Below are 27,532 nucleotides of genomic sequence, written 5' to 3' on the forward strand. Positions count from 1 at the left end.
CATTCATGGCTTCCTGGGCAGAGGTCCCTCAGGCACAAGCCAAATATTCTAGGCTCTAGATGGGCTTTGGGAACCCCCAAAATGTGCCATCATGTCACAGGAGCATCCTCCCAGAGAAAGGGCTTGAAGAGGTCTGCTTCCCAGGGGGACCCACAGCCCCAAATCCCTGAGCAAGAGGGTTTGTCACCACCAAACCAGCCACCTATAATCTAAGGACTGCCCATGTCTTCTATCCCAGGGTAGAAGGGTCAGAGGGCAGGGCTTCTCTGGCTCCAAACATTCCCTAAGCATCACTTACCCTGAGCCAGCTATGCTGGATGAAGATAATTCTAAAACCAGAGCGAGCCCCACTTCCTGATTCAAAATCCCAAGACTCCTAGTCTGCTCGAAAGATGAAATGACACCTGGAACTTAGCTGGAGACAGCTCATGTCAAAGATGGCTCAAAGAGCAGGTGATGCTGGGCCCTGGGATGAGGAGACTTGGTGTGTAGGAGTGGGTAGAGTGCTGCAGGTAGAAGGAAGGTGTGGCACCAGATACCCCCAGACTGTCTGGGACAATGGGTTGGTATGAAAACATTACTAGGAGATGCCATCTAGAGTGACTGAGGCCCAGGCCCCTATCCTGAGGGCAACACGGGACAACAGAGAGGGGCATTCAGATGGTGCTGTATAGCCCCACAAAGTGCACACATATTAGTACAGCAGCCTGTGCCTTCCTGGGCTCATCTGGGAGAACAGCTGGACCAAGCTGTGACAGGAGCCAGCAGTGTTGCTCACTGTGGACCAAGGATGAAACCCAGGGAGGCATGAGGGGCCAGTCCAAGGGGTAGTGGGAACCCAGCCTATGGGGTAAAGTCTGGGAGATGCAGAGAGGGGGGCTTTGTGGGTGCCACAGTAATAGACCCAGACAGAGGGCCAAGTGGGAGCTTACAGCAGATAATTGTGGGGCACAGGGTGGAAACTGACTGTTGAGAGGTCCCAGAGGCAAGGAGCAGCTGGATGTGGCATTCCCTGGTCCTCACCAGATGCACTAAACATGGCCTCAGTCCCCAGACCAGGCAAGGAGCTCCAACAAACACACCCTAAGTATCAACTCTCCAAAATCCCAGGAGGCATCTCAACAGTGAACTGTACAAGAGACACGAGAAAATGCAACCAAGTAATCATTCTGGAAAAATATTCAAATCTCACCAGTAACTAAAAGAAATGTATCATTCTTTCCTACCTAAATTAGCAATGACTTTTTTTAATATTGAAACAAAATTCTGATGAATCTAAAGTAAAACATAAGATGCACAGACCACTAACAGGCACTTTACATGTCTAACTGCCTAAGAAGGCACTTAGGAACTGAATGTCAGGACCCTTCCAGCACTCATGCAGCCACTCATTTGTCAAACCTACTATGCACCAGTCCCACACTGACTTGGTACTGGGGACACCAAAATAGGTAAGGCAACAGTCACCTCCCTGAACAATTTGGGATTGAAAGCTTAATGTGTGTCTATTCCCAAGAATCTCTATTCTTAGAAAATGACTCAAATTATCACAAAGGCGCAATGCACAAAAATATTCAATGCAACATTCTGAACACAAAACTTCAGGGGAAACACTGAAATACCCACCAAGGGAACACAGAACTCAACTATGGTATATGCTCTCAACAGAATATTAAAGGCCATAAAGAAAATGATACTTATAAAGAGTCTACAATATAACCAGGGAAAACGACCCACATTGTAGTAGTGAACCAGCAAAAGCCCAAGATGTTACATGCACTAGGATCTCTGCAGGTAGAAACAAATTGCACAGGAAAATGAATTCAGGCGAAGATGCAAAAGTGTTCAGGGTTATTGGGAAAAAATAATGGTCTTTTTTTCTTAATTTTCCTTTCCTGCCTTTTCCACATTTTTCTATGTGCATAATAGAAGCAGCAATAAACTTTCAACAGCAGCTGTAGCCCCAAAGTGAGATAAAGGACCAGTGGCACTCAGAATGAAGGGAGAGGTGACAGTGCGGAGGAAGGAGGACAGGAATCAGGGAGAAATGGAGAGTGGATGTGGGAGGGTGAGGAAGTAGGGCCTGGACCTACCTTTAACGTTGCTCAGCGACAGAGAGCGTTCCTGGTCCGCCAGCCCAGGCCCCAGCCGGCCACTGCCACCACTGTCTTTCTGCCGGGCAACAGCCACTGCAATGCCCACTGGCGGGTGTCGAACTTCTGCCTCACCCTGGGCACCAGAGCCCTCCCGCCCGAAGGCCTTGGCACTCTCAGGTCTCTCCGGGTCCCGCTTCATCTGCCGGCCCCCGCTTGTTGCAGGGACTCCAGGGTGCGGCAGTCGGGCCTGGGCGCGAGGGACACCCGCAGTAGTGGGGACCGGCTCAGGTTTCATGGTGCCCAGGCCTCCAAATGGACTCTTCTTGCCGCAGCCACCGGGGCGCACAGCAACCGCCTCCCGGGCGAAGCTGCCGCTGTACTTGATGAGGCTCTGCATGGCTGAGGCCTCTCCAGGTCCGTGAGTCGCTGGGTGCATATCGGCACCGGGCCTGCCGCAGGAGGCCGCAGAACGTGGCAGCGTGCCCCCAGGGTCCAGGTAGGCCTTCTTGGAGGCGGCCACAGCCTCCTCCTCAGCGCGGCTGGCATGGTGGTGCTGCGCAGCCAGAACAGCCATCTGCGTGGTGGCAAAGTTCCCGAGCTCAAAAGGCTTCCACTTGTGCTCAGGGCCTGAGGGCGGAGGTGGCCGCCCGGGCTCCAGGCCGAAGAGCTTGGCTGCCTGCTGGGCCGCGGAGCCGGAGGAGCCGGTTGGGCCACGAGGCACACGTTCACAGGGACGCGGCTCCGCCTCCGGCTTGAGCAGTTCCTTAGCGGGCAAGTAGGCCCGGGCGTCGGGAGAGGCGCGGGCGGCCCGCACTGGTGGGAGATCAGCGGGAGGAGGCCGCTTCAGGGAGCGGATGACTGAGTTCTTCTCGCGCAGGCCTTCGGGCCGGTCAGGCGGCCGCGGGGAGCCAGGCGGGGCCTGTAGGACCCCGGGCCTTCCTGCCTCCCGCTCTCGGGCTCTGGCATCACGTGCTTGCGAAGCAAGCTGGATGGGCCCTGGCCGCTCGTCAAAGGTTTCCACGGAAGGCACAAAGGTGGGCGCCACCACACGGTGCTCCCGTCCTGGCTCGCGGAAGACGGTGTAGATGCCGGCAGGTGCAGGCGCGGACGCAGGCGGAGCAGGCGGCCCCTTGGGTGGTGGTGGGGGCAGCGGCGAGGCGCAGGGCCGTGACCCAGGAAGCAGGGCCTCTGTGCGCCGCAGCAGCCGTGCACTCTCTTCCTGCCGGACGGCCTCCTTGGCGCCACTGCGGCCCACGTCAGCCACCAGCGCCGGCAGCCCCGTGTCCCCTGTTCCATTGCACATGCTCAGCACTGATGGCTGCAGTGCGCTCTTGCCCTTAGGTTCAGTTAGGAAGGGCGACAGGCGCTCGGCCAGGCGTGGGTGCCCTCGGTCCTGGCGGCCCTCAGACCGTGCTTCCTGGGTCAGGTCCACGACGCCGCGTGACCCTGCTGCCTCCTCGCGGGCACGCGGGTCCTTCTTGCCGAACAGAATGGGAGGCTCCCCGCCGACCCGGCCCGCCCGCTCCTTGGCGGGACCTTCCCGTGAAGAGCCTTTGGCTGGGGCACCTGAGGAGTGTCCACTGGGAGTCCTGGCTGAGGGCGTGTGAGAGTGCAGGGTACCCGCAGCCCCTGGGGCGGGCAGATAGAAGCCGTCTGTGGAAAGAGCATAACAGTGACCCAGGGCCATCTCCCACTCCTGCCAAGGTGAAGGGGTCCCATGGCAGGGACAAGGAGAGTCATGAACACAGTCCCTGAGAGGGCAGGCTCTGGAAATGGCTGGAGTCAAGTTTAAATCTGCGGTGGCCACCTACTAACCTTCCTGAGACTCAGTTTCTTCATCTGTAAAGGAGGTGAGGGACTGTTTTTAAGAGCTGCCAGGAGGGTCTGTGAGGACAAGGAAAAGGGTCCCAAGGCTAGGGCTAGGGTCTCAAAAAGGCATCTGGACAGAGCTGGAAGCTACCTGGGACAGTGGTAAGAGCCCTGGAATAGCCCCTGGGAAGGTCCCCGTGCCACCCCCTCCCAGCTCCATGGTCTCACCACTCCTGTCCTCTGACCTTTTTGGGTGTCAAAAATGCTGGGCTGGCCCAACTGGCTGAGGAGGGGGCTCCCGCTGCTGGGCGGCTCCAGGTGGCTCAGGTGGAGGTAAGGTGGGCACAGCCCACTAGGCAGATGGGAGAAGCCTGGAAGAGAAAAGAAAAAAGCTGGACTGGACTACTTCATACCTCCCAGGAGTCTCCTTCAGCATTTTCCTACTCTTAGAGATAAACTATATTAGCAGTCAGCCCTTGGTGCATGAAGTCCAGAGGTTTCACACCAGTTACCCCTAGGCAATGCTTGCCCCTCCCAAACCTGTGACTTTGGGCCTCCCTCCAGGCCCAGGATGCTCTCAGGACCTTGAGGTTTCAAATGCCTAAAGAAAGAGATCAGTTGGATCTTCCAGCTAGGAGGAGATGGTGGTAGCTCCCCAAACATTGTCAATTGCTTTGCCACTATTACACTTATTTAAATCTCAGAAACAACCTAGGAGGCAAATGTGTAATATCCTCATTTTACAGATAGGAAAACTAAGGCTCAAACAAGACCACTTGCCCAAGGTCATATAGCAGAGAAACCTGGCTTTGAACAAAGATAATCAGACCCTTCAGTCAGGACAGTTAACCTCAGTCCAAAATGGGTCCCTCCTCTGCTGTGTGAGCCTGGGCTGGTCACTTGCCTTTTCTGAACCTCAATGGACCCAGCATCACCGGCTGCCAGAAAGGAATTTCTTTCACCAAGGATCCTCCCAGCCTCCTGAAGGCCCCCCCACTAGCAATCCCCAGAATCAAGACCTTGCAGGACAAAGATTGGAAAGGGAGAGAGAGAAGCAGCCAAGTCACACACAGAACAGAGGCCCAAGATGCCATTTGAACCAGAACAGGGTCCAGAAGGCGAGGCTGTGAGCAAGGGCCCTGATACTCTGCTTAAGCCCAAGATCCTACAGGACCTCAGGCCCATCAGAGATGCCTGCAGGACCTATATACCCTGTGCCCCCAGTCACTCCCTCTGAACCCAAGGACACAGAACATGTCTCTGGCCCACTGGGACAGTGCCTTTACCCCCAGCACCACCTGATGCCATTAACAACAATCACAAAACCAAAGGACCAACTGACACACACTTCCTCATTTGCTCATTGAAACAGTGCTCTGGTGCAGACATCGGGTCCCTCTACTTTCTCATCTACAAAATGGGCCGAATAGCCTCTACCACAGGGCTGGCTCTGAGGGTAAAGTGAGCTCAGCACGCGGTGCCTGGACAGAAAGCAGTGTACATGTTTGCTGTCATTATCCACCTGTATTTGCTGGCAAAAGAGAAAAGGGAGGAATAAGCTGGTGGCATCAGAAGCAGCTTCAGTTCTTCCATCCCCTGCAGTGCCCACCCAGGCTGGCTAAGGTGGGAACCAGGCGGGACCCCAGCTGAGAAAAGCCAGGCACCATCCCAGGCCTGGGCAGAATAGCCTCTTCTGTGCAGGGTGCACACCCTGATTCCTGGATTCCGATGCCTTCCCCAGGGGGCCTGGAAGGAGCAGCCTTGGTAGTCCCACCTGTACAAGGAGTGCAATGCTGTGAGAACTGGAAGGGTTCCTGTGGCTGGGGGAATCTCTGATTATTTGCTTCTGTGCTAAATGTAACCATCCACAGCCTTACCCTGAAGGATTCAAGGTGACAGCAGATACTCAGTAGACTGAGACCCACAGGAGGAAGTGGGGAAGCCGTGAATACTCCCAAGCTACAATCTTCCAGGACCCAGGGGGAGGAGGGATACCCAGCAAGAGGGAGGAGCGACTAGTGCCAGGTTCCTGTCAGAGCCAGAAGTATAGGAGGCACTCGGGGTTCCCTAGGCCTGTCTCTTCATGGACAAAGAGGAAAGTGAGGCTCTAGGGAGGTGAGAATGTGCTCAGGACCCATAGGAAGCCAGGCTGCACCCCCATATCCAGGGTCATCACTGCAGAGTTGCAACAAGAGAGCCCAGTGGCCCGGCACTCCACTGTGCCTATAGTTATGAAGGTGCCTACTGTGCACCAAGGAGCCACCACTGGGCAGAATAAACCAGGCCCTGCCCTTAGGGTTCACAAATAATCACACAAATAATCTGTTGTCACAAGTTAGTGGTGGAATGGGGTGGGGTGAGAGTGTTTGTGCTAGGTTCTAAGGAGGAACCCAAGGTAGCCGGTGAGGTGGGGTGGGGTGAGGGGCTGCAGGCAGAGAGAACAGCTCAGCTGCAAATCCCCTATGACAGCAACAAGAGGATGCACAGAATTTTTGAGGAAGAGCAGTGAGGCTGGGTGTCCAAGGCTGGGCCCCACCAGATCCAATGAGGGAGTGATCCTGAAGGTGGAGGGGAGTGGGCAGACTTGAGAAGTGCTGGGGACATGGATCGCCAGAGTGGCGGGGACAGTGGCCCAGCAGCCCTCAGCCCGCCCACCTGGCACGCTGCTTACCTTCATGGGCATGGGCAGCCCACAGCTGCACCATGGGCAGGTTGCTGGGGGTAGGGGAGCGGAAGGAGAGGTCAGAGGGCAGGGACACCGGGCTCCCATGGGATGAGGCGGAAGGCCCCATCCCGCTGGCCACAAAGCTGCCCAAGAAGGCCTCGCCTGCAGAGAGAAGGGGGCCGTCAGTCAGCCAACCAGGCCACCACCACCCTGGCCCACCACCCCAAGACCCCACACTGTAGAGCTGACACTGGCTGGGAAAACAAGGAGACCTCCCCCATCCCATGATGGGCCACAACATAGGCCTCAAGCAACAGATTCACAGGGCTTGAGAAAACCGCGAGACCCAGGAGACAGCCAGAAGGAAGCCCACTACAGGTGCTCCTGCCTGGGGCACCCAGCACCCTCTCAGGAGGGCTTTACCATCCCTGTTATGCACCGAGCCCAGATCCAAGAGGGCACTGTTCTCTTCATTTGCAGACATACACCTTAAGCTGGTAGAGGAGTAGGAAACCCCTCCCCCCCCAAGGCTCAGGTTCTGAGTTCTGCAGAGCTCTTGGACCAGGGCAGACCACCTACAGGGAGAGGATGACTCCCCACAGCAACCCTATGACCATTTAACAGACAAGGAAGCTGAGGCTCAGAAGTAGAAAGCACCCAGTCACATAGCCAGCAAGCGGTGACTCAGAATGTACCTTGGCAGGGTGTCCCAGAGCCCACCGGCCCATGAGCTACAGTGTGTTAGGAGATGAATCACTGAACGAATGGAACAGCAAGCAAGGGAGCCCTGCATAGGACCATCCCCCAGAGAGAGTACCCCACACTTGGGGCACTGGGGCTCTATAGAAACCACAGCCACCCTGCCCCACCCCATTCAGCCAGACACCTCCAGGCTGTACCCCCAGATTCTTCCCCACAAGCCCCAATGTCCCAGGCCTGAGGGCACAAGACAGAGAAAGGCTGCCAGCTATACGGCCAGGGGATTCCCTGATGACCTCGGTCAAGTCATCAGGGAAATGGGGTAACAATGCCTCCCTTTGAGAACTGCAGTAAAGAGGGAAACACATGTTTAACCACGACAACAATAGGAATGATAAAAATAAATAACAAATAGCAGCAGCACCCATTCACGAAAAGCTACCAGACACCAGGCACTTAGCAGGCAACTTCAGATCCTGCCAACAACAACCCAAGGAAATGTCAGCACAGCCTGAACACAGAGCTGGGCACAGGGTCACCAAGCACATCACCCCCCCAACTGCCAACTCCAGCCTCCAGCCAAGGGCATCTGTGTGTGCCCTCGAATAACCCTCTCCAAGTCATTGTTTGCAGATGGCACAGAGAAGGAGGGGACTGTGTGGGTGACAAAGACAGGTAGCCCTACAGGGGGCTTACAGACCCTAACTTAACCTCTGGTCCTCCCCTCACACAGGGCTACATACAGCAGGTACTCATTAACCACCTCCCAGAGCACAGGCTCTCACAACGGCCATCCCAGCCCCCTTGGGGTACACGTGAGAAAACCGAGGCCAAGAGGCAGCTCCTCCACCTCAGTCCCTCAGAGCAGGGACAGCAATAGACAGAGAAGTAGGGGACAGATGCCTGTTGGCCACATGCCCCATCTCTACTGCTCACGTCTTCCACCCCACCCCACCCCCGCCACCCTGTGCATTCAAGCCCCAGCCCCCTCACCAGATTCCAGGGCCAAGCCCTCGGGACCCAGAGCCATGGTGGCCGGTCAGTCCATCCATGCGGCCCAAGCTAGAGCAGCAAGGCCTCTCGGCCCTGCTAAGCCAGGCTTCCTCCTTGGTGTAGCGGGTGGGGGGAAGGCTCCGGAAGCCGGCAACCAGAGGTTTGCGCAAGGGCTTACATCAGCCGCCAGCTCTTCCTGCCCAGGCCGCACAGAAGCCCCATGGCCCAGGCCTGCCCTGCCCGGGCTTGTGAAACCTGCCTAGCGGCACCCAAGCCCCAGCCGGATGCCAGCCAACGGCTCCTGCCCACTATGGGCCAGAGGGGGCCCCAGAACCCCAGACCTGGGCTGTCAGTGCTGCTCTCAGGCCCAAGTTTGCAACTCTGTCAAATGGACAATTGGTCCCTCCAACTATAAGGAACCCCCCACACACACACACCATATCACTCTCAAAGGCCAGTGGGGGCTTGGTGCCTGTAGCTCAGTGGTTAGGGCACCAGCCATATACAGCAGGGCTGGCAGGTTTGAACCTGGCTGGGACCTGCGAAACAACAATGACAACTACAACAACAAAAAATAGCCAGGCATTATGGTAGGCACCTATAGTCCCAGCTACTTGGGAGGCTGAGGCTATGCCCAAGAGTTAGAGGTTGGTATGAGCTGTGAGCCACAGCCCTCTACTGTGAGTGATATAGTGCAACTCTGTCTCAAAAAAAAAAAAAAAAAGCCAGTGGGAAGCATGCCCTGTGGGTCCCTGCTGTTACCACCCCTCCTTCTGGAACCTTCAGGCACCAGTCCCAGCCTACAGAACCTGTCCTGGCTCAGCCCCACCTCCAGCCCCTCCTTGGCCCTAAAGAAGCCCCCCAATAACCATGCAACACAAGCAGACCCCAGTGACTCCAGAACCACCTATTACAACTTAGAAACAAGTCTGTCACTGTCAGCGTGGCCATGCATCTAATGCCTGTCCACCCCCCACAGAAGGGATATTCCCTCCCTGAGGGCAGGGACTTTGTCTGTCTTGCTGTCTGCCACAACCCAGTGCCCAGGACCTGGCACCCTGCAGCCACTCCATTTTTGACTTTCTTACTTGCATGAGTGTCACTTCCAGGCTCACAGGGCCAAGGTGGATAGATACAGCCCCTGATCTATAAGAGGGACTTTCAAGTCATAAGGCAGCTCAGGATACCCCAGACTGTCCTACTTGGCCCACTTGGGGTACAGGTAGGGATGCAGACAGGTAGCTGAACCCCACCCCATGTCACCAATCTCTCTCGAATGTCCTCCTACCCACTGCTCACTCTAGGCCCCTCAAGGCTCTGGGGGCAGTGACAGTCAGGCCCTGGCTCAGCAGCGCCTCCAGAAGACTTTGCTGGAATCCCTCAAGCCCAACCTGAAGTAGGGGTCTCCTTCCCTCCTTTCCATCTTGGGCTGGGCTCAAGGCCTGGCCCCCTAAATCAGGCCTCCCCCTGGTGACAGAAGACCTCCATGCTATCTGCTCACTCCTCCAATTATCTCTCTTGATACCTTAGAACAGCAGTTCTCAACCTGTGGGTCACCACCCACAGGAACTGTATTAAAGGGCCGCAGCATTAGGAAGGTTGAGAACCACTGCCTTAGAAGCTAGGATCAATGACTGTCAAAACCTAAAACACATCCATGTAGCAATAATAACTCAACATTTATAATAATATCTGTGAACATTGCCAAGAGCACAGAGCGCCATGCAGGCTTAACCACTCTGAGCATAGAAACACCCAGAATTGCACACTAGCTCTTCCCAGAGCAGAGGACAAATGAAAACCCAAGGTCACAAGAGCACCAGAGTCATACATGGGTGTGCCTGGGAGAACGTCGCCACTGCTTATGGACACTGGGTAAATAAATGACAGAAGCACTGCACCAACAGTAACAGACAGACATTCTGTGGCAGAGCTGGGCAATGCACTAGCCACCAGCCACGTGTGGCTACTGAACACTTGGAATATGGCCAGTGAGACTGAAGAACTGCATTTTTTATTCTATTAAATTTTAATTAACTGATATTTAATTTAGCAACAGTCGGAGCCAAAGTTTTCTTCCCTGCTGGAAATAAGAGGGGGCATTGGACAGGAATGGCCAGTGCCAGTGTCCCTGTAAGGAATGGCTCCACAGAGGAGCCACCAAGAAAGAGGAAAGAAATAAATCCTGGCCCAGATGCCCATTTGCTCTGTGACTTTAGGTGATTTTCTCAATGTCCCCAGGCTATGTGAAATGGATTATGTAGTAACATCTACCCCTCCGTGTTGATGTGAAGATGAAATGAGTTCCTATTTGTAAAATGCTTTGAACAGCTTCTGGCATGAAGTAAATGCCAGGTAATGTTGGCTATTATTATTTTATTCTTATTATTTAGTTACAAAATGAGAAGCTAAGCAATTCCTTTAAGGTCAGAGCCCACTCAGGATCACTTCTTTTACCCAAATGTCCTTCCTTACAATAAAAATCTTATTTTGAGCCGGGTGCGGTGGCTCATGCCTGTAATCCCAGCACTTGGGAGGCCAAGGTAGGTGGATTGCCTTAGCTCACAGGTTCAAAACCAGCCTGAGCCAGGGCGAGACCTTATCTCTAAAAATAGCCAGGTGTTGTGGCGGGCGCCTGTAGTCCCAGCTACTTGGGAGGCTGAGGCAAGAGAATTGCTTAAGCCCAAGAGTTGGAGGTTGCCATGAGCTGTGACACCATGGCACTCTACCGAGGGCTACAAAGTACAGAAAAAAAAAAAAATTCTTATTTTGAAATCAGAGAGAGGTAGTGGTTGCATGTTATGAATACACTAAATACCACTGAATTTTAACACGTTTCAAATGGTTAATTGTGTGTTATGTGAATTTCACCTCAAGTTTTTAATTAAAAGCATGATCTCTGTTCCCTGCCTCAGAATTTGCTTCTCTCTCCCATAGCCAGACCAGGCTGGCCCAAAGACCCACCTCACTATCCAGGCCACCCCAGGGCTCTCGCCCAGATTCTGGCTTACCCTTCCCATAGCCCTAGGAGTGAGGGAACCTCACCACCCCTGCTGACGTTAAAAAACTGAGCGCTAGGGACCAAGTCAGCACTGAGTCTGGCACTCTTGCACACCAGCACCGTGGCCCAGGAACTTGCCACACCAGCAACACCCAAATCCATGCGTGGGTTCTGCTTTTACCTTCTTCTCTACCCCAATTTTAGTCCCTGGAAAAGGAGGTGGCATGCAACCAATAAGGGCCCCCAGAAGGGGTCCAACCATGCCTGCCCTACAGAGAGGCCACATACCCATGCCATCAGTTAGCAAGGAAAGGGAGACATTTTGTTTTGGGGGTGGGAATTGAGCAAAATCCTCCAACAGATGAGCCCCCCAGAGCAGACACTTCATCAGGCTCCTTCCTAAACAACCTCGGCTCCACACTGAGCCCCTGCCTGGGGCAGATGCTCCATTGTGTGCCCACATCAACAATCTCTAAACCAGCCCCATCTGACAGAAGGAAACTGAGGCTCAGAAAAAAAGGCACAATGTGCCCAATCACACACTTCACAATTCAAGAGTTATACAAGGTCTTTGTGAAGGGTAGGTGAGGTGAACAAAGTGCACCCCTCCACAGATGCCATGGGCATCTTCTTGGAACTCTCTGCTTCTGGAACAAATATTTAATAACATTAACCATACAAACAACGGGCTGGGAGCAGTGGTTCATGTCTATAATCCCAACACTTTGGAAGGCCAAGGATGGAGGACTGCTTGAAGCCCAGAGTTCTAGACCAACCTGGGCAACACAGCAAGACCCCTTCTCTACCAGAAATAGAACAAATTACCTAGGTGTGGTGCTAAATGCCTGTATCCCAGCTACTAAGGAAGCTGAGATAAGAGGATAGCTTGAGCCCAGGAGTCTGAGGTTGCAGTGAGCTGTGATGACATACTTGCGCTCTAGGCAGGGCTACAGAATGAAATCTTCTCTCAAACAAACAAACAAAAAACAGAAAAAGCAGATGGTGCCCATAGCTCAGTGGATAGGGCGCCAGCCACATACACCCAGGCTGGCAGGTTTGAACCCAGCCCAGGCCAGCTAAACAACAAAGACAACTGCAACAAAAAAATAGCCGGGTGTTGTGGTAGGAGCCTATAGTCCCACCTACTTGGGAAGCAAGAGAATTGCTTAAGCCCAAGAGTTTGAGTTTGCTGTGAGCTGTAATGTCACAGCACTCTACTAAGGGCAACATAGTGAGACTCTGTTTAAAAAACAAAAAAACAGAAAAAGCAATAACAAACTTTCCGGATTCTGGAGTCTAATCCTCAGGCAGGTCTAAAGGGCTTAGTCACACTATCCCCTGTTACAAAGAAGAAACACAGGGGCATGGGGCCACCAGAAGGTAGAGCTCCCTCCCTCCACACTTACTAAAGGCTCCTGTGTGCTAGGGACTAGAACATGAAGTTCCCCCAAGGCTGTTTAAGAGAGAGGGTAAAAGTGATGCCAGCTAGAAGGGCCAGTGAAATCTCTGCAATAGATGGGGACCCCTCTAGAAGCTGAAATGTAACAGCACCTGAAGTCCTACTGGGGACAGTCAAGAGGGGGATGGATGAAGTCATGGTCTGGAATGCAGAACACCCCCCTCAGCCCCCACTGGCCCCTCAGGGCCTTGCATACAGGATAGTATCTACCCTAACTCCTTCACACATGAGCTAGGTCTTCCCTACCCCACCCCTCTCCCATACCCTTTCTTGAAAAGTTCACCTCTGTGCATGTCACCATTTTTCCAGCTATATATACAGACCTTAATTCCTCATTGTCCCACCTCCTGAAACAGAGGTCCAAGTTTTTTCTTGGAAAGGCCTCTTCTGACTTTCTCAGGGAAAGCAGCCATAGACAAGGAACAATTGGGAGTTGCTTTCTTCCAATAAAACTTTATTTACAAAAATAAGAAGTTTGGCCGGGTGTGACGGCTCACACCTATAATCCTAGCACTCTAGGAGGCTGCGGTGGGTGGACTGCCTGAGCTCATAGGTTCGAGACCAGCCTGAGCAACAGCAAGACCCTGTCTCTAAAAATAGCCAGGCATTGTGGCGGGCCGTGTGTAGTACCAGCTACTCAGGAGGCTGAGGCAAGAAAACCACTTGAGCCCAGGAGTTTGAGGTTGCTGTGAGCTGTAACTTCACAGTACTTTACTGAGAGCAACATAGTAAGACTCTGTCTCAAAAAAACAAAAAAAAGGAAGTTTGCTGCCAGGCAGAGTCCAAGCTACTAGGGATGCCAGGCAGGAGGACTGCTTGAGGCCAGGAGTTCAAAACCAAGGTGGGCAACACAGCAGACTTCATCTCATTAGGAAAATAAATAATAAATGGGGGCTCAGCACCTGTAGTACAGTGGTTACAGCGTCAGCCATATACACTGAGGGTGGCAGGTTCAAACCCGCCCCAGGCCAGCTAAACAACTGCAACAACAAAAAAAATAACCAAGCATTGTGGCAGGCGCCTCTAGTCCTAGCTACTTGGGAGGCTGAGGCAAGAGAATCTTGGGCTTAAGCCCAAGAATTTGAAACTGCTGTGAGCTGTGACACCACAGCACTCTACCAAGGGTGACATAGTGAGACTATGTCTCTAAATAAATAAATAAATAAATATAAAATGGGCAAGATTTGGACATGGTTTGCCCACCCATGCCCCACATGCTACACACAGTAGGCGTTCAGTTAATACAAGGTCACAATGACCTGAGACCATCACCTGGGGCTCTACCTTGAGGCTGTCTTCTGTCTCCCTATCTCAGTCACTCTGAGAGGAGGAATCCTTGTCCATTTTACAAATGAGGAAGTTGAGAAAACATACCCTTTTCTACTCAGCTGCACCACTCAGACATTAACAGAGATACCCATTAGAATTGGTTAGGATGCCTTTTATTTTTGAGACAAGGTCTTTCTCTGTTGCCCAGGCTGGAATATGGCACACTCATAGCTCACTATAGCCTTGAACTCCTGAACTCCAGTGATCCTACTTAAGACTACATATTTTCAATCCCAAACACCCCTTCAGAACCAAATATGGAACAATTTTAACATTTTAAAACATCTTGGCCCCTCGAAAACTGCATCCCTTAAGATGTCACCAAAGAACTTGGACACAATGGACACTCTCCTTGGACACTCTCCTTGGTCTCCTAGAACTCTGGGAGACCAAGGAGAGTGGATCGCTTGAACTCAGGAGTTTGAGACCAGCCTTGGAGGTGGGGTGGGGTAGATGAGAACTAAGCCAGTTCATCCCCAACATCTGGAAAACAAATGAGCAGGACTCAGGATGCCAGACCCACTCCTGGGGATCCCTCCTGAGTAAGGAACCAGATCTACTTACTAGGATGCTCACCATAGCCAAAATGAACCACGGGTTCAACACAGTCCCAACCAAATCCCAGCAACACACATGTGCATGTAAGTGCATGCAAACTGAAAAGCTGTCTCTAACAATTACATAGAAATTGAAAGGAGGGACTCAAACAGTAGTTGAGTATATTGGAAGCAATGGACAGATGAATAGACATGGTCTACCCAGACAAAGAAATATTATTCAGCCTTGGAAAAGGACATTCTGGCTTGGCGCCTATAGATCACTGGCTAGGGTGCTGGGCACATACACCCAGCGGCAGGCAGGTTCAAACCTGGCCCAGGCCAGCTAAACAAAGACAACTGCAACAAAAGAATAGCCGGGTGCTATGGTGGGTGCCTGTAGTACCAGCTACTTGAGAGGCTGAGGAAAGAGAATCGCTTAAACCCAAGAGTTTGAGGTTGCTGTGAGCTGTGATGCCACAGCACTCTACCAACGGTGACATAGTGAGACTCTGCCTCAAAAGAAAAAGACATTCTGGGGCGGTGCCTGTGGCTCAAGGAGTAGGGCGCCGGTCCCATATGCCGGAGGTGGCAGGTTCAAACCTAGCCCTGGCCAAAAACCACACACAAAAAAAATAATAAAATAAAATAATAACAACCATTAATTTAAAAAAAAAGAAAAGAAAAGAAAAAGACATTCTGACACCCGCTGCAACCTGGAGGAACCTTGAGGACATTATAGCACAAAACAACAAATGCTATATGATTCCACTTATATGAGATCCCTAGAGTAGTCAAAACTATACAGATAGAAAATAGAATGGGAGGTGCCAGGGACTAGAGAAAGGGGATGGGGAATTAGTGTTTAATGAGGACAGAGTTTTCCAATTTGAGAAAGATGAAAAGGATGGTGGTGATGGTTGTAAAACAATGTGAATATGCTTAATGTCCCTGAACTGCACACCTTAAAATGGTTATGCAAGCCCTGCAGTGGCTCATGCCTGTAATTCTAGTACCCTAGGAGACCAAGGCAGGTGAATTGCTTGAGCTCACAAGTTCCAAGACCAGCCTGGGCAAAGTGAGACCCATGCTCTATTAAAAATAGAAAAACTAGCCAGGCATTGTGGCAGATGCCTGTTGTCCCTGAGATGCTACTCAGGAGGCTGAGACAAGAGGACCTCTTGAGCCCAGGAGTTTGAGGTTGCTGTGAGCTATGACGCCACAGTACTCTACTGAGGGCAACATAGTGAGACTCTGTCTCAAAAAAAAAAAGAAAAAGACAGACAACTCAGTGTAAAAATGGGCAAAAGGAAGGCTGCATATAAGGATCCCAAGCAGCTAAGCTAGAATCCCAGTACTTTAGAAGGCCAAGTTGGGAGGACCTCTTGAGGTGTGATCCCAACACTACACTACAGTCTAGGTGACAGAAGAAGATCCTGTTCCTAACATAAAAAGACAAACAAAGGTGGCACCTGTAGCTCAGAGGAGTGGGGCACTGGCCCCATATAGCAGAGGTGGCAGGTTCAAACCTGGCGCCAGCCAAAAACTGCAAAATAAATAAATAAATAAAAATAAAAAGACAGGGGCGGCGCCTGTGGCTCAGTCAGCAGGGCGCCGGCCCCATATACTGAGGGTGGCGGGTTCAAACTCAGCCCCGGCCAAACTGCAACAAAATAATAGCCGGGCATTGTGGCGGGTGCCTGTAGTCCCAGCTGCTCGGGAGGCTGAGACAAGAGAATCACGTAAGCCCAAGAGCTGGAGGTTGCTGTGAGCCGTGTGATGCCACGGCACTCTACCGAGAGCAGTAAAGTGAGACTCTGTCTCTACAAAAATAAATAAATAAAAAGACAAACAAAAATAGCTAGCAAATCTATAACAAGGTACTCAGTTTCTTACACCACCACGGAAATGTGAATTAAAACGACTAAAGGCCCAGCAAAGTGGCTCACACCTATAATCCTAGCACTTTGGGAAACCAAGTCAGGAGAAATGCTTGAGGCCAGGAGTTTGAGACCAGCCTGAGCAAGAAAGGAGACCCCTTCTCTATAAAAAATAGAAAAATGAGCTGGGTGTGTTGGTGCATGCCTGGGGTCACAGCTGCTCAGGAGGCTGAGGAGAAGGATCACTTGAGCCCAGAAGCTTGAGGCTACAGTGAGCTTTGATGATACCACTGCACTTTTACCTAGGAGACAGAGTAAGACCCTGTCTCAAAACTACTATATACCAACCAATATACCAAAAAGAAAAGATGGAAAATATTAATACATGGCTAGAGGGAATATAACTTAGTACAACCACTCATGAGAATTGTTGGCAGAACCTAGGACCTCCCCGATCCACCAGTGCCTTGGGCAGGTATCTTCCTAGCAGTAATAGTCAAAAGATAGCAAACAATCCAAACATCCAGCAACAGGGGGCTTAGCTGACAGACTGTAATGTAGGAATACAAGGAAACGCCATCCCCCAGGAGAAGGAACTGCAACTCCACAGAACAGCCAAAGAGATCTCACAACAGAGCCACAGAAGGCAGACACAAAGGAGAATCTAAGGTATGGCTTCATTTACGAGAAATTCAAGAATAAGTAACTCTAACCTCTATGGTCAAGATGGGGTTACTCTTGGGACCAGAGCAGGGAGTGAGTGCATGTGGTTTCTGGTTTTTTATTTTTTAGTTTTTTTTGAGACAGAGTCTCAAGCTGTCGCCCTGAGTAGAGTGTCGTGGCATCACAGCTCACAGCAACCTCCAATCCTGGGCTCAAGCAATTCTCCTGTCTCTGCCTCCCAAGTAGCTGGGACTACAGGCACCCGCCACAACACCCAGATATGTGTTGGTTGCAGCTGTCTTTGTTGTTTGGCAGGCCCAGGCTAGATTCGAACCCGCCAGCTCAGGTATACGTGGCTGGCACCTTAGCCGCCTAAGCCACAGGCGCCGAGCCTGTAGTTTTTTGTTTTTGGTTTTTTTAACCTACTTCCTGGTTACACAGGTGAGTTCAGCTGGCGGAAAACATAATTGAAACTGGTACAGATGCCTCAGTCCTGGAATGTGGTAGGTTCCACTGAGTAAGAATCTAATGCTGAATCATTCATTGTTTGCTGGGATAAACACTTCCTCTCGTATTTGTAAAACATCATTGGATTTGCCGTACTGTTTTTTTTTTTTTTTTTTTGAGCCAGAGTCTCACTTTGTCACCCTTAGAGAGCTATGGGGTCATAGCTCACAGCAACCTCAGACTCTTAGCCTCAAGCGATTCTCTTGACCCAGCCTCCCAAGTAGCTGGGATTACAGGTGCCCACCACAATACCCAGCTATTTTTTTTTTCTTTTTTAAGAGACAGGGTCTTGCTCTAGCTCAAATGATCCACCTGCCTCAGCCTCCCAGAGTGCTGGGAATACAGGTGTGAGCCATGGCGCCCAGCCTGAGCAGCACATTTATATCTGTGCTAATTTCACTGCTTATCTTAAAAATGCAATAGAACAGTTTCCAAACATTTCCAGCAGTAGGAAGGGGGGACCAATTGCTACTGAACCCAAGCATGACAAATACTAATTTTCATGCAAATCTGGCAATGACATATCTTATTAAAAATAAAGCAAGTAGGGCGGCCCCATATACCAAGGGTGGCGGGTTCAAACCCAGCCCCGGCCAAACTGCAACAAAAAAATAGCCGAGCATTGTGGCGGGCGCCTGTAGTCCCAGCTACTTGGGAGGCTGAGGCAGGAGAATCGCCTAAGCCCAGGAGTTGGAGGTTGCTGTGAGCTGTGTGACGCCACAGCACTCTACTGAGGGCAATAAAGTGAAACTCTGTCTCTACCAAAAAAATAAATAAATAAATAAATAAAAAATAAAGCGAGTAAAGGTGGTGCCTGTGGCTCAGTGGGTATACCAAGGGTGGTGGGTTCAAACCCAGCCCCGGCCAAACTGCAACAAAAAAATAGCCAGGCGTTGTGGCGGGCGCCTGTAGTCCCAGCTGCTCAGGAGGCTGAGGCAAGGGAATCATTTAAGCCCAAGAGTTTGAGGTTGCTGTGAGCTGTGATGCCACAGACTCTGCCCAGGGCAACAACTTGAGACTCTGTCTCAAAAAAGAAAGAAAAGAAAGAAAGATGAGCCAAGAAACAAGAAAAAAGAAAGATTCTCATCAACATCCTGCCTCCCGCCAGGCCCTGGCTTTCCTGCAGAGAGCTCACACACCTTGCTTCTAGGCTGTGTGACCTTGGGCAGGCATCTCAACTCTCTGTGCCTCACTTTCCGCTAGACACTGTGCCCAGGGCTTCTCACAGGTCCTTTGCATGGCAGCAGTACCCTCCCCAGATGATAGAGGATGAGGCTGGGGTGGCGGATGGGAGCAGCTTACCCTGTACTTTCTCTGCACTGTGGTCAGGCCACTAGACCTGTGGCTGCTGCCACCTTCCCCAGGCTCCCATCAGCATGGAAAAGAGGCAGCTGAGGCTGCAGAAGTTCCTCCAAGCTTTGCTCTGACCAGGACCAGGACACAGGAGCCCCCAACCCAGATCAGCGTCTGCCCTACCAGGAGGGCCTGGAGGTGGGTCTGAGGGAGTTGGGAGACCAGCCCCCAACTCCTCACTCTTCCTACCACCAAGTACCACCTCTAGCCTCCTGTCCCTCCCACTGGAAGTCCCCACCCCTGCCCCAGGTGAGTGGATTCCCTATACTATAGGGTTCTCAACCTTCGTAAAGCCAGGAACCTTAAATACAGTCCGAAGGGGTCTCGACCCACAGGTTGAGAACTGCTGCATAGTGTAGCTCCCACATCCTCTCCAGCAGCATCCACTGTACCACCTGGGGGTTTGGGCTAAACCCCAGTCCCTCCCTCATCCCATTTAGGGTCCCCATGGCAAGGACTTTGGCTCCAACCAAGTGTCCGGCCCTCAAAATCTTTGCTTAAATTTAAATAAAGGGAATCCCAAAACAGATTAGGTCAAGGCCTCAACCCAGCCAGTGATATGCAAATGTGCCCACCCCAGCCTTGCCCCTGGGACTTTAGATTTTCTCTAGTCTAAAGCAATTACAAAGGATTTCCCCATTCACTGATTTCCCCCCAGAGAAGGACTCCACCTCCTCAAGTGGAAGCACAGGTAGAGATGGAGGGCCTTCTGGGAACTGCTCAGGCAGAACCCCAGAGGCCCGGAGTAGGGAAGGCACAGAAAGAAAAGAACCAGCCCTCCCAAACACACTGGCAGGAGGAGGGGTGTGAGCTGGATAGTATGGGGAGGTGGCTCAGTGTTTTATCTTTAGAAATCCTTTCCCAAATGCCAGAACCTCACTCAAATGACAGAAATATAGTTTTAAAAGGAAAGAAAACAAAACAAGAGAGACATGGAAGAGACAGCCTCCACAACAGTTTGGAGGCAAGACAGCAGACAAGAGGTGTGGTGCTTGGCAGGGGCGGGGGGAGTGGGGGGAAATGGGGAAAACTGACACTTAAGCTTAGAAAGGATCAAGAAACCATTCCTAAGAGAGACCCTGAGCCTGTAGGCCCTAGAATTTGCAAAGGCCAAGATGCTAGGTTTTGCTCAGGGTCAGAGAGCTGATTTCACTTAGAGGAATTTAGAGCTCTCCACCTCAGTGAAAGGTGGAACCACTGAGGGTCTGATTCTCAGGGCTGGGGTGAGGACCAAAAGCAGTGGTTCTCAACCTTCTTGATGCTGCGACCCTTTAATACAGTTCCTGTGGGTCACAATCTACAGGTTGAGAACTGCTGATCAAAAGGGAAGCAGGAATCTCAGGGCAAACCTTCCACCTTAACATGCACATTCAGCTCTTGGGACAGGAGCAGCCAAACCTGCCTCTTTAAGCCAAACTTAAAGAGGCAGGAAACTAGATGATTCTCGCCTATGAGATTTACAAGGTCAGAAAGGAAAGACCCTGTTCTGAGAACAACATTCAAGAAGTTCCTCAATGGACAACAAGCCCCACCCTGACATCCAGCCCTATCTGCTTTTCAGTGCCTCTTTCTTAAATACTGAGAGACACCAAAGAACCCATTGATAGATGACCCTGGAAGTCTTTAAAGTGAAAGATAAATGAAACAAAGACAAAGTCTGAGAGAAGAAAACTGGGGGGGGGAGGGACGGGGAGAAGGATAGCAATGAATATCATCCAAGTGGTGAGAATTACTGTATTCATGAAATAAAAGAATGCTATTTAAAAATAAGAGGCGGGGGCGGCACCTGTGGCTCAGTGAGTAGGGCGCCGGCCCCATATACCAAGGGTGGTGGGTTCAAGCCCAGCCCCGGCCAAACTGCAACAAAAAAATAGCCGGGTGTTGTGGCGGGCGCCTGTAGTCCCAGCTGCTCGGGAGGCTGAGGCAAGAGAATCATTATGTAAGCCCAAGAGCTGGAGGTTGCTGTGAGCTGTGTGACGCCACGGCACTCTACCAAGGGCAGTAAAGTGAGACTCTGTCTCTACAAAAAAATAAATAAATAAATAATAAAAATAAGAGGCGGGCGGGGGGCTCAGCACCCGTAGCACAATGGTTACTCCATTACTCCAGCCACATGCACTGAGACTGGCAGGTTTGAACCCTGCCGGGGCCACCTAAACGACAATGACAGCTGCAACAAGAAAATAGCCGGCATTGTGGTGGGCACCTGTAGTGCAAGAGAATCGCTTAAACCCAAGAGTTTGAGGTTGCTGTGAGCTGGGACACCATGGCACTCTACCGAGGGTGACATAGAAAGACTCTGTCTCAAAAAAAAAATTGAATTGAGACAACAGCTATCCCAAAATGAAGGAGGTGGAAAAAGCCATCTCCTGGGCTGACATCCACGGCACAATAAAAGAATATTTAAAAAAAAGAAAGAAAGAAAATGAATCAAGGGTCTGCCCAACATTGGACTGATGTACTCTTTTCCACTGATTGGCATATATCCAAGGGAACTTATGTAATCCTCCTCATTTCTCCTTTCAAAACCCTTGTCTTCCTTTACATCCCTGAATATGCTCATTTCACAATAAATATCTGTTGCAGAAAAAAAAATTGAAAGGCTAGAAGAAACCACTGAGAACATCTCCTAAGAAGCAATAGAAACAGAAAGAGAAGGAAAATAGAAAGTATAAGATCCAGTTGATCTAATAGCAGCACTAAAGAGAACAGCAAAAATGGTAGGAACAATATTATAAAATACCAGTAAAAATAACAGCAATTCAAAAAAATTTCAGACAGGACTTGAGACCCCAAGCAAGACATTGACAATAGGCTGGGCACTGTGGCTCACTCCTATAATCCTAGCATTCTGGGAGGAGGCGAGTAGATTGCCTGAGCTCATGGGAACTGGACCAGCCTAAGCAAGAGCAAGCACTCTTCTCTAAAATAGCTAGGCATTATGGTGGGCACCTGTAGTCCCAGCTACTTGGGAGGCTGAGACAAGAGAATTGCTTAAGTCCAAGAGTTTGAGGTTGCTGTGAGCTGTGATAGCACAGCACTCTACCAAGGGTGACATAGTGAGACTCTGTCTCAAACAAAAAAGAGGGGGAGGGGATTAGAAGCTAGAGATTCCAAGAAATTCCAGCAAATAAAGAGGCAATTAATAACTATAGAAAAAAAAAGAAATGAATATTATTGCATCATTTGCCTTAAACATGAATAATATTTACAAAGCCATCATAATAAAACTGGTTTACACAGCTCACAGCAACCTCCAACTCCTGGGCCTAAGCGATTCTCCTGCCTCAGCCTCCCGAGTAGCTGGGACTACAGGCGTGGGGATACTTTTTTATTGAGGTGTAATTCACAAGGGGCTACATTTTCTTTCTTTCTTTTTTTTTTGATAAGGCTTCTTACAACTATGGCTGGATGTTTTGCTTTAGTCTTCCAAGAAGGGCCATTTTATTTTTTTAAGAGTCACTTCTAAAGTCATGTGGCTATTTTGCATATGAGTGCTGATAAAAATTAAAACCCACGTAGACCTCATTGCCTGTAACAGCTCATTGCATGAATGTTGACAATGGAAGGAATATCTTAACAGTGATATTCTGTCAATTCTGGACAGAAAAGCTGGGGAAGAAATTTACTTTTCTTCTTTTTTGCATAAGTCAGAAAAACATACAGTTAGTGTGCCGACTTTCCTTGTTGATCTCAGCAGATGAAGTGAGTTGATAGTGTTAATTCAGATTGAAGAAATTGTCTGAATCTTGGTTTGTGTAGATTTACAATCTACATGCAATATTAACAAATCAGATAGCTATGCCTGTCCCACCTGTGTACATAGGCTCCCTCCCACCCCCTTCCACACCCATTAGTTACTGTACTTTGTAAACTGGCGTTGAAACATTACAACTTTTGTTGCACCAATTTATAAACTTATACAGTGCAATACCTGTTATTTTTCTGAGGCAAACCAAAGGTAAATCTCTCAAGGTGCTTGCTGCCTTCTTTAGCAGCATTTGATGGATCTTTTATACATTTGTATTAGATGAAAATAAAGCAGACTGCAAATCCTTTTTTAAAAAAATTTAAACCATGTACCAAGTTTTGGTCCAAATTATGTAGGATAAGTTAAACTTAAATTGCATTCTATTAACCAACATGAGTGTATTTCTGTAAGAATAGTTATGTTGAAATAAAGTTTTGAAAAGCAAAAAATAAATAAATAAAAAATAAAACTGGTTTAAACAAAACTGTCATATGTATCATGAGTATGAGAGAAGTGGAAATGCAGACAGGGAAAAATGTAACAACAACAACAATCATAATAATAAACATTTATTAAATGTTTACTATATGCCAGACACAGTTCTAAATGCTTTATCTCTCTTAACCGTTTAATCCGCACAACAATCTCATGAAGTAGATTATTATCCCACATTATATTGGTGAGAAAATCAAACCAGAGAGCGCCCAAGGTGACTCTCCCTAATAAATGGGAGAGTCAGGCTGCAAACTCAGGCAGCCTATACAAGATCTTCATCTTACATAGTAGAAGTTTATAGAGAATCTCAAAAACCGAAAACTAACTACTGATAGAAGCAGGTTATTACTTAGAAATACGAATTTTAAAAGCCAAAAGAAATAGCCAATCGACTTAAAAGTGGGAAATAGGAATGGGGAGAGATAAGTCAAGGGAGTACTTGTTTTCCTCATAATCCCGCCAACACTATTTGACCTTTTAAATGATGTGTGACTTTTCTTTTGCTCTGTTTTGTTTTTTTTTTTTTTTTGAGACAGAGTCTCACTTGTCACCCTCAATAGAGTGCTGTGCTGTGGCACCACAGCTCACAACAATCTCAAACTCTTGGGCTTAAGTGATTCTCTTGCCTCAGCTTCCCAAGTCTGGAACTACAGGCGCTTGCCATAACACCCAGCAATTTTTTGTTGCAGTTGTCATTATTGTTTAACTGGCCAGGGCCAGGTTCAAACCCGCCAGCCTTGGTGCATGTGGCTGGTGCTATAACCACTGTGCTATGGGCGCCCAGCCTTCTTTATTTTTTTTTTAAGACAGTCTCACTCTATTGCCCTGGATAGAGTGCTATGACATCATAGCTCACAGCAACCTCAAAGTCTTGGGCTCAAGTTGATTCTCTTGCCTCAGCCTTCTAAGTAGCTGGGACTACAGGTGTCCACCACAACACCTAGCTAGTTATTTTTAGTAGAGACTGGGTCTCGCTCTTGCTCAGGCTTGTCTCAAACTCTTGAGCTCAAAGAATCTACCTGCCTCAGCCTCCCAGAGTGTTAGGATAACAGACATAAACCATGGTGCCTAACCTTATTCTTCCCCCCATCCCCAACCCCCCAGAGACAGGGTCTTACTCTGTCACTCAGGCAAAAATGCAGTGGTGCCATCAAAGCCCACTGAAGCCTCCAACTCCTGAACTCAAGAGATTATCCCACCTCAGCCTCCCAGGTAGCTCTAACTACAAGGCTGTGATGCCACACCCAGCTATATATTTTTTTTAATTTTTTGGTAGAGGGCCAGGCACAGTGGCTCATGCCTGTAATCCTAGCACTCTGGGAGACCGAGGCAAGTGGATCACCTGAGCTCACAGGTTCAAGACCAGCCTAAGCAAGAGCAAGACCCTGTCTTTAAAAATACCTGGGCATTGTGGGGGGACACCTATAGTCCTAGCTACTTGGGAGGCTCAGGCAAGAGAATCACTTGAGCCCAGGAGTTTAAGGTTGCTGTGAGTTATGACATCACAGCATTCTACGGAGGGTAACAAAGTGAGACTCTTGTCTCAAAAATAAATAAATAAAGTTTTTTTGGTAGAGACAGAGTCTCGCCATGTTGCCTAGGCTAGTCTCAAATGCCTGGCTTCAAACAATCCTCCCATCTTGGTCTCCCTAAAGAGCTAAGATTATAAGCATGGGCCAGCTCACTCAACCTACTTTTATTTTGAAACTTGTATTATATATAAAGCAGAACTATAAACTTTCCTTTTTTTTTTTTTTTTTTGTGAGGCAGTCTCACTCTGTTGCCCCAGCTAGAGTACAATAGCATCGTCACAGCTCATGGCAACCTCAAACCCCTGGGCTCAAGCAATCCTCCTGCCTCAGCCTCTCAAGTAGCTGAAACTACAGACATGAGCTACCACACCCAGATGATTTTTTTCTATTTTTTAGTAGAGATGAGGTTTCGTTCTGGTTCAGGCTGGTCTCAAACTCCTGATCTCAAGCAATCCTCCTACCTGAGCCTCCCAGAGTGCTAGGATTACAGATGTGAGCCACAGCACCCAAACCTGTAAACTTTCAATGAGTGAAATTTACTATATGCAAACTATTCTCCAAGAAAAAAAAAATTTTTTTTTTAAGAGACAGAGTCTCCCTATGTCACCCTCAGTAGAGTGCCATGGCATTACAGCTCACAGCAATCTCCAGCTCTTGGGCTTAGGCGATTCTCTTGCCTCAGTGTCTCGAATAGCTGGGACCACAGGCCCACCACAACGCCCGGCTATTATTTTTTTGCAGTTTGGCCAGGGCCGTGTTCGAACCCGCCACCCTCGGTATATGGGGCCGGCGCCCTACTCACTGAGCCACAGGTGCCGCCCAACCAAGAAAATTTTTTTTTAAATCAGAAAAAGAGTTTTAAAATGCACACACAATTAGATATTACTACATGCCTATCAGAATGGGTAGAATTTAAAGAAACTGACGTTATCAAGTGTTGGCAAAGACATGGAGCCAATGGAACTCTCACACATGGCCACTGAGGATGTAAAACAGTACATACACTGAAAAATGTAGCTACTAAAGCTGAACAGGTGCATACCCTTTGTCCCAGCAACTCCACTGGTAGGTATAGATCATATATAGTGTGTGTGTGTATATATATATATGTGTGTGTGTGTGTTCCCAAAAGTGTGTTCATAGGAGCACTATTCATATAGCAAATACAACTTCAGTGTCCAAAAACAAGAGAGGAGACAAATTACACTATGTTCATATAATGGGTAACTATACAACAACGAGAAATTCCACATTACTCCTACACACCACAATATAGATTAATTTCACAAATATAATTTTGAGCAAAAGCATCCAGAAATAAAAACAAGCAAGCTATATAATTCTATTTACAGAAAGTTCAAAAATAGGCAAAAGTGTGGTTAACAGAAATAAGAATGTTTGTGGTAATAACTGGGAAAGAACCTGAGGACCCCTTGGAGTGGGGGAAACACCCTGATCTTGAGTTGGCTGATGGTTACAGAGCTATGTTCATTTTGTAATAACTCAATGAACTGAACACTCAAGATCAAAGCATTTCACTGCCTGTTAATATTTTTTTTTAAAGGAGAAAAATAAAATAATGAGTTCAGCTTGGGACTCTTAAGTTTAAGGAGCCTTTGATCCATCCAGAGGGGTTTACTACACAATTTCAGCAGTGCTCAGAGAGGTTTGGACTAGCATAAAATATCTGTGAGTCATCAGTTTTTGATTGGTCATTATAATTACAACCCTCACTTTTGCTGTAACTGTTACAGAAGGCTGTACCCATGATGGGCACCTGGCCTGCACAACTGATTCCAACCTCACAACAACCAAATGAATTCAGTACTCTAATGAACCCACTTCATAGATGAGAAAATCAAGGCTTGGAGAGTCATACATACACACACCCAATAAATGAAGGAACAAGTTCTATGCCTCAGGCCTGAAGCCATTCTGCCTCTAGATGGTGCCATTTCCTATGTGGGGATTGCTTAGGAGCCTCTCTGCTGGCTTAAGAAGACTGAGAAATGAGTAAAACTGTCTCAGGCAAAAATGCAGTGGTGTCATCAGAGCCCAGTGAAGCCTCCAACTCCTGAACTCAAGAGTTCAGCCACCTCAGCCTCCCAGGTAGCTCTAACTGGTGAGGATTTTCCACACCAGACTGAGGGTCCATCACTTTCATTCCTCACGAAGCAACCTCACATGCAATGTTGCGTACATTCGTGGCCCAGGAGAGGGGGCAAGGAGCTTCAGTGCCTCCCACCTAATGTCCCTGACTGGCTCCAAAGAGGCTAGGCCTCTGCCCACAGCAGTGGTGAGGGTCCTGGGGAGGCCCAAGATCTGCCCTGAGAGCAGCTCCAGCTGGTCTCCTCAACAGCTAGGCTAGAATGTCCACAAAGATGGGGCTAGAAGACAGGACTACCATAAAGGCTGGTCCATTCCAGGAAACCAAAAGCACCCAACACTGGCCACATCCCAAATAAGAATGTCCAATTCCTACCCTCTCCATAAGCCGCTCTAATCACAATCCTCCAGTTCTCTTCCTTCTCTCCCCTCTACTTCCACCTTGGCAGCCCAACCTCCACAAACCTCTCTGCCCTGCCACCTCAGCTCCCTCCTTGTTCCTCATCACCTCCCAGATGCTTCCTGGGACTAACTGGTCCCAGTCTGCTGGATGGTCTCTGGCCAACAACCCAGCCTAATCTTTGTTTTTGTTTTTTTTTTTGAGACAGAGTCTTATTCTGTAGACCTGGGTAGAGTGCTGTGGCATCATACCTCACAG

At 49.3% G+C, this 27,532-nt stretch overlaps 1 protein-coding gene across 11 annotated transcripts in view; it reads right to left on the reverse strand.

Annotated features, from left to right (window-relative positions):
• Positions 1 to 27,532, reverse strand: part of TNRC18 (trinucleotide repeat containing 18) — a 102,278-nt gene that overhangs the window by 63,024 nt on the left and 11,722 nt on the right. For 10 of the 11 annotated variants that reach the window (XM_053556818.1, XM_053556822.1, XM_053556812.1 and 7 more), the window contains 3 exons: positions 6,577 to 6,732; positions 4,151 to 4,276; positions 2,094 to 3,749 (listed from right to left, as the gene is read on the reverse strand). In XM_053556818.1, coding sequence (XP_053412793.1) covers positions 2,094 to 3,749; positions 4,151 to 4,276; positions 6,577 to 6,697 — 1,903 coding nt within the window. In that variant the 5' untranslated portion in view covers positions 6,698 to 6,732. Of the gene's footprint in view, positions 1 to 2,093; positions 3,750 to 4,150; positions 4,277 to 6,576; positions 6,733 to 8,262; positions 8,367 to 27,532 lie in introns of those variants that run through there. The other variant, XM_053556817.1, reaches the window with a different exon arrangement.

This window comes from Nycticebus coucang, chromosome 12 (assembly GCF_027406575.1).
Source record: "Nycticebus coucang isolate mNycCou1 chromosome 12, mNycCou1.pri, whole genome shotgun sequence".
NCBI lineage: Eukaryota > Metazoa > Chordata > Mammalia > Primates > Lorisidae > Nycticebus > Nycticebus coucang.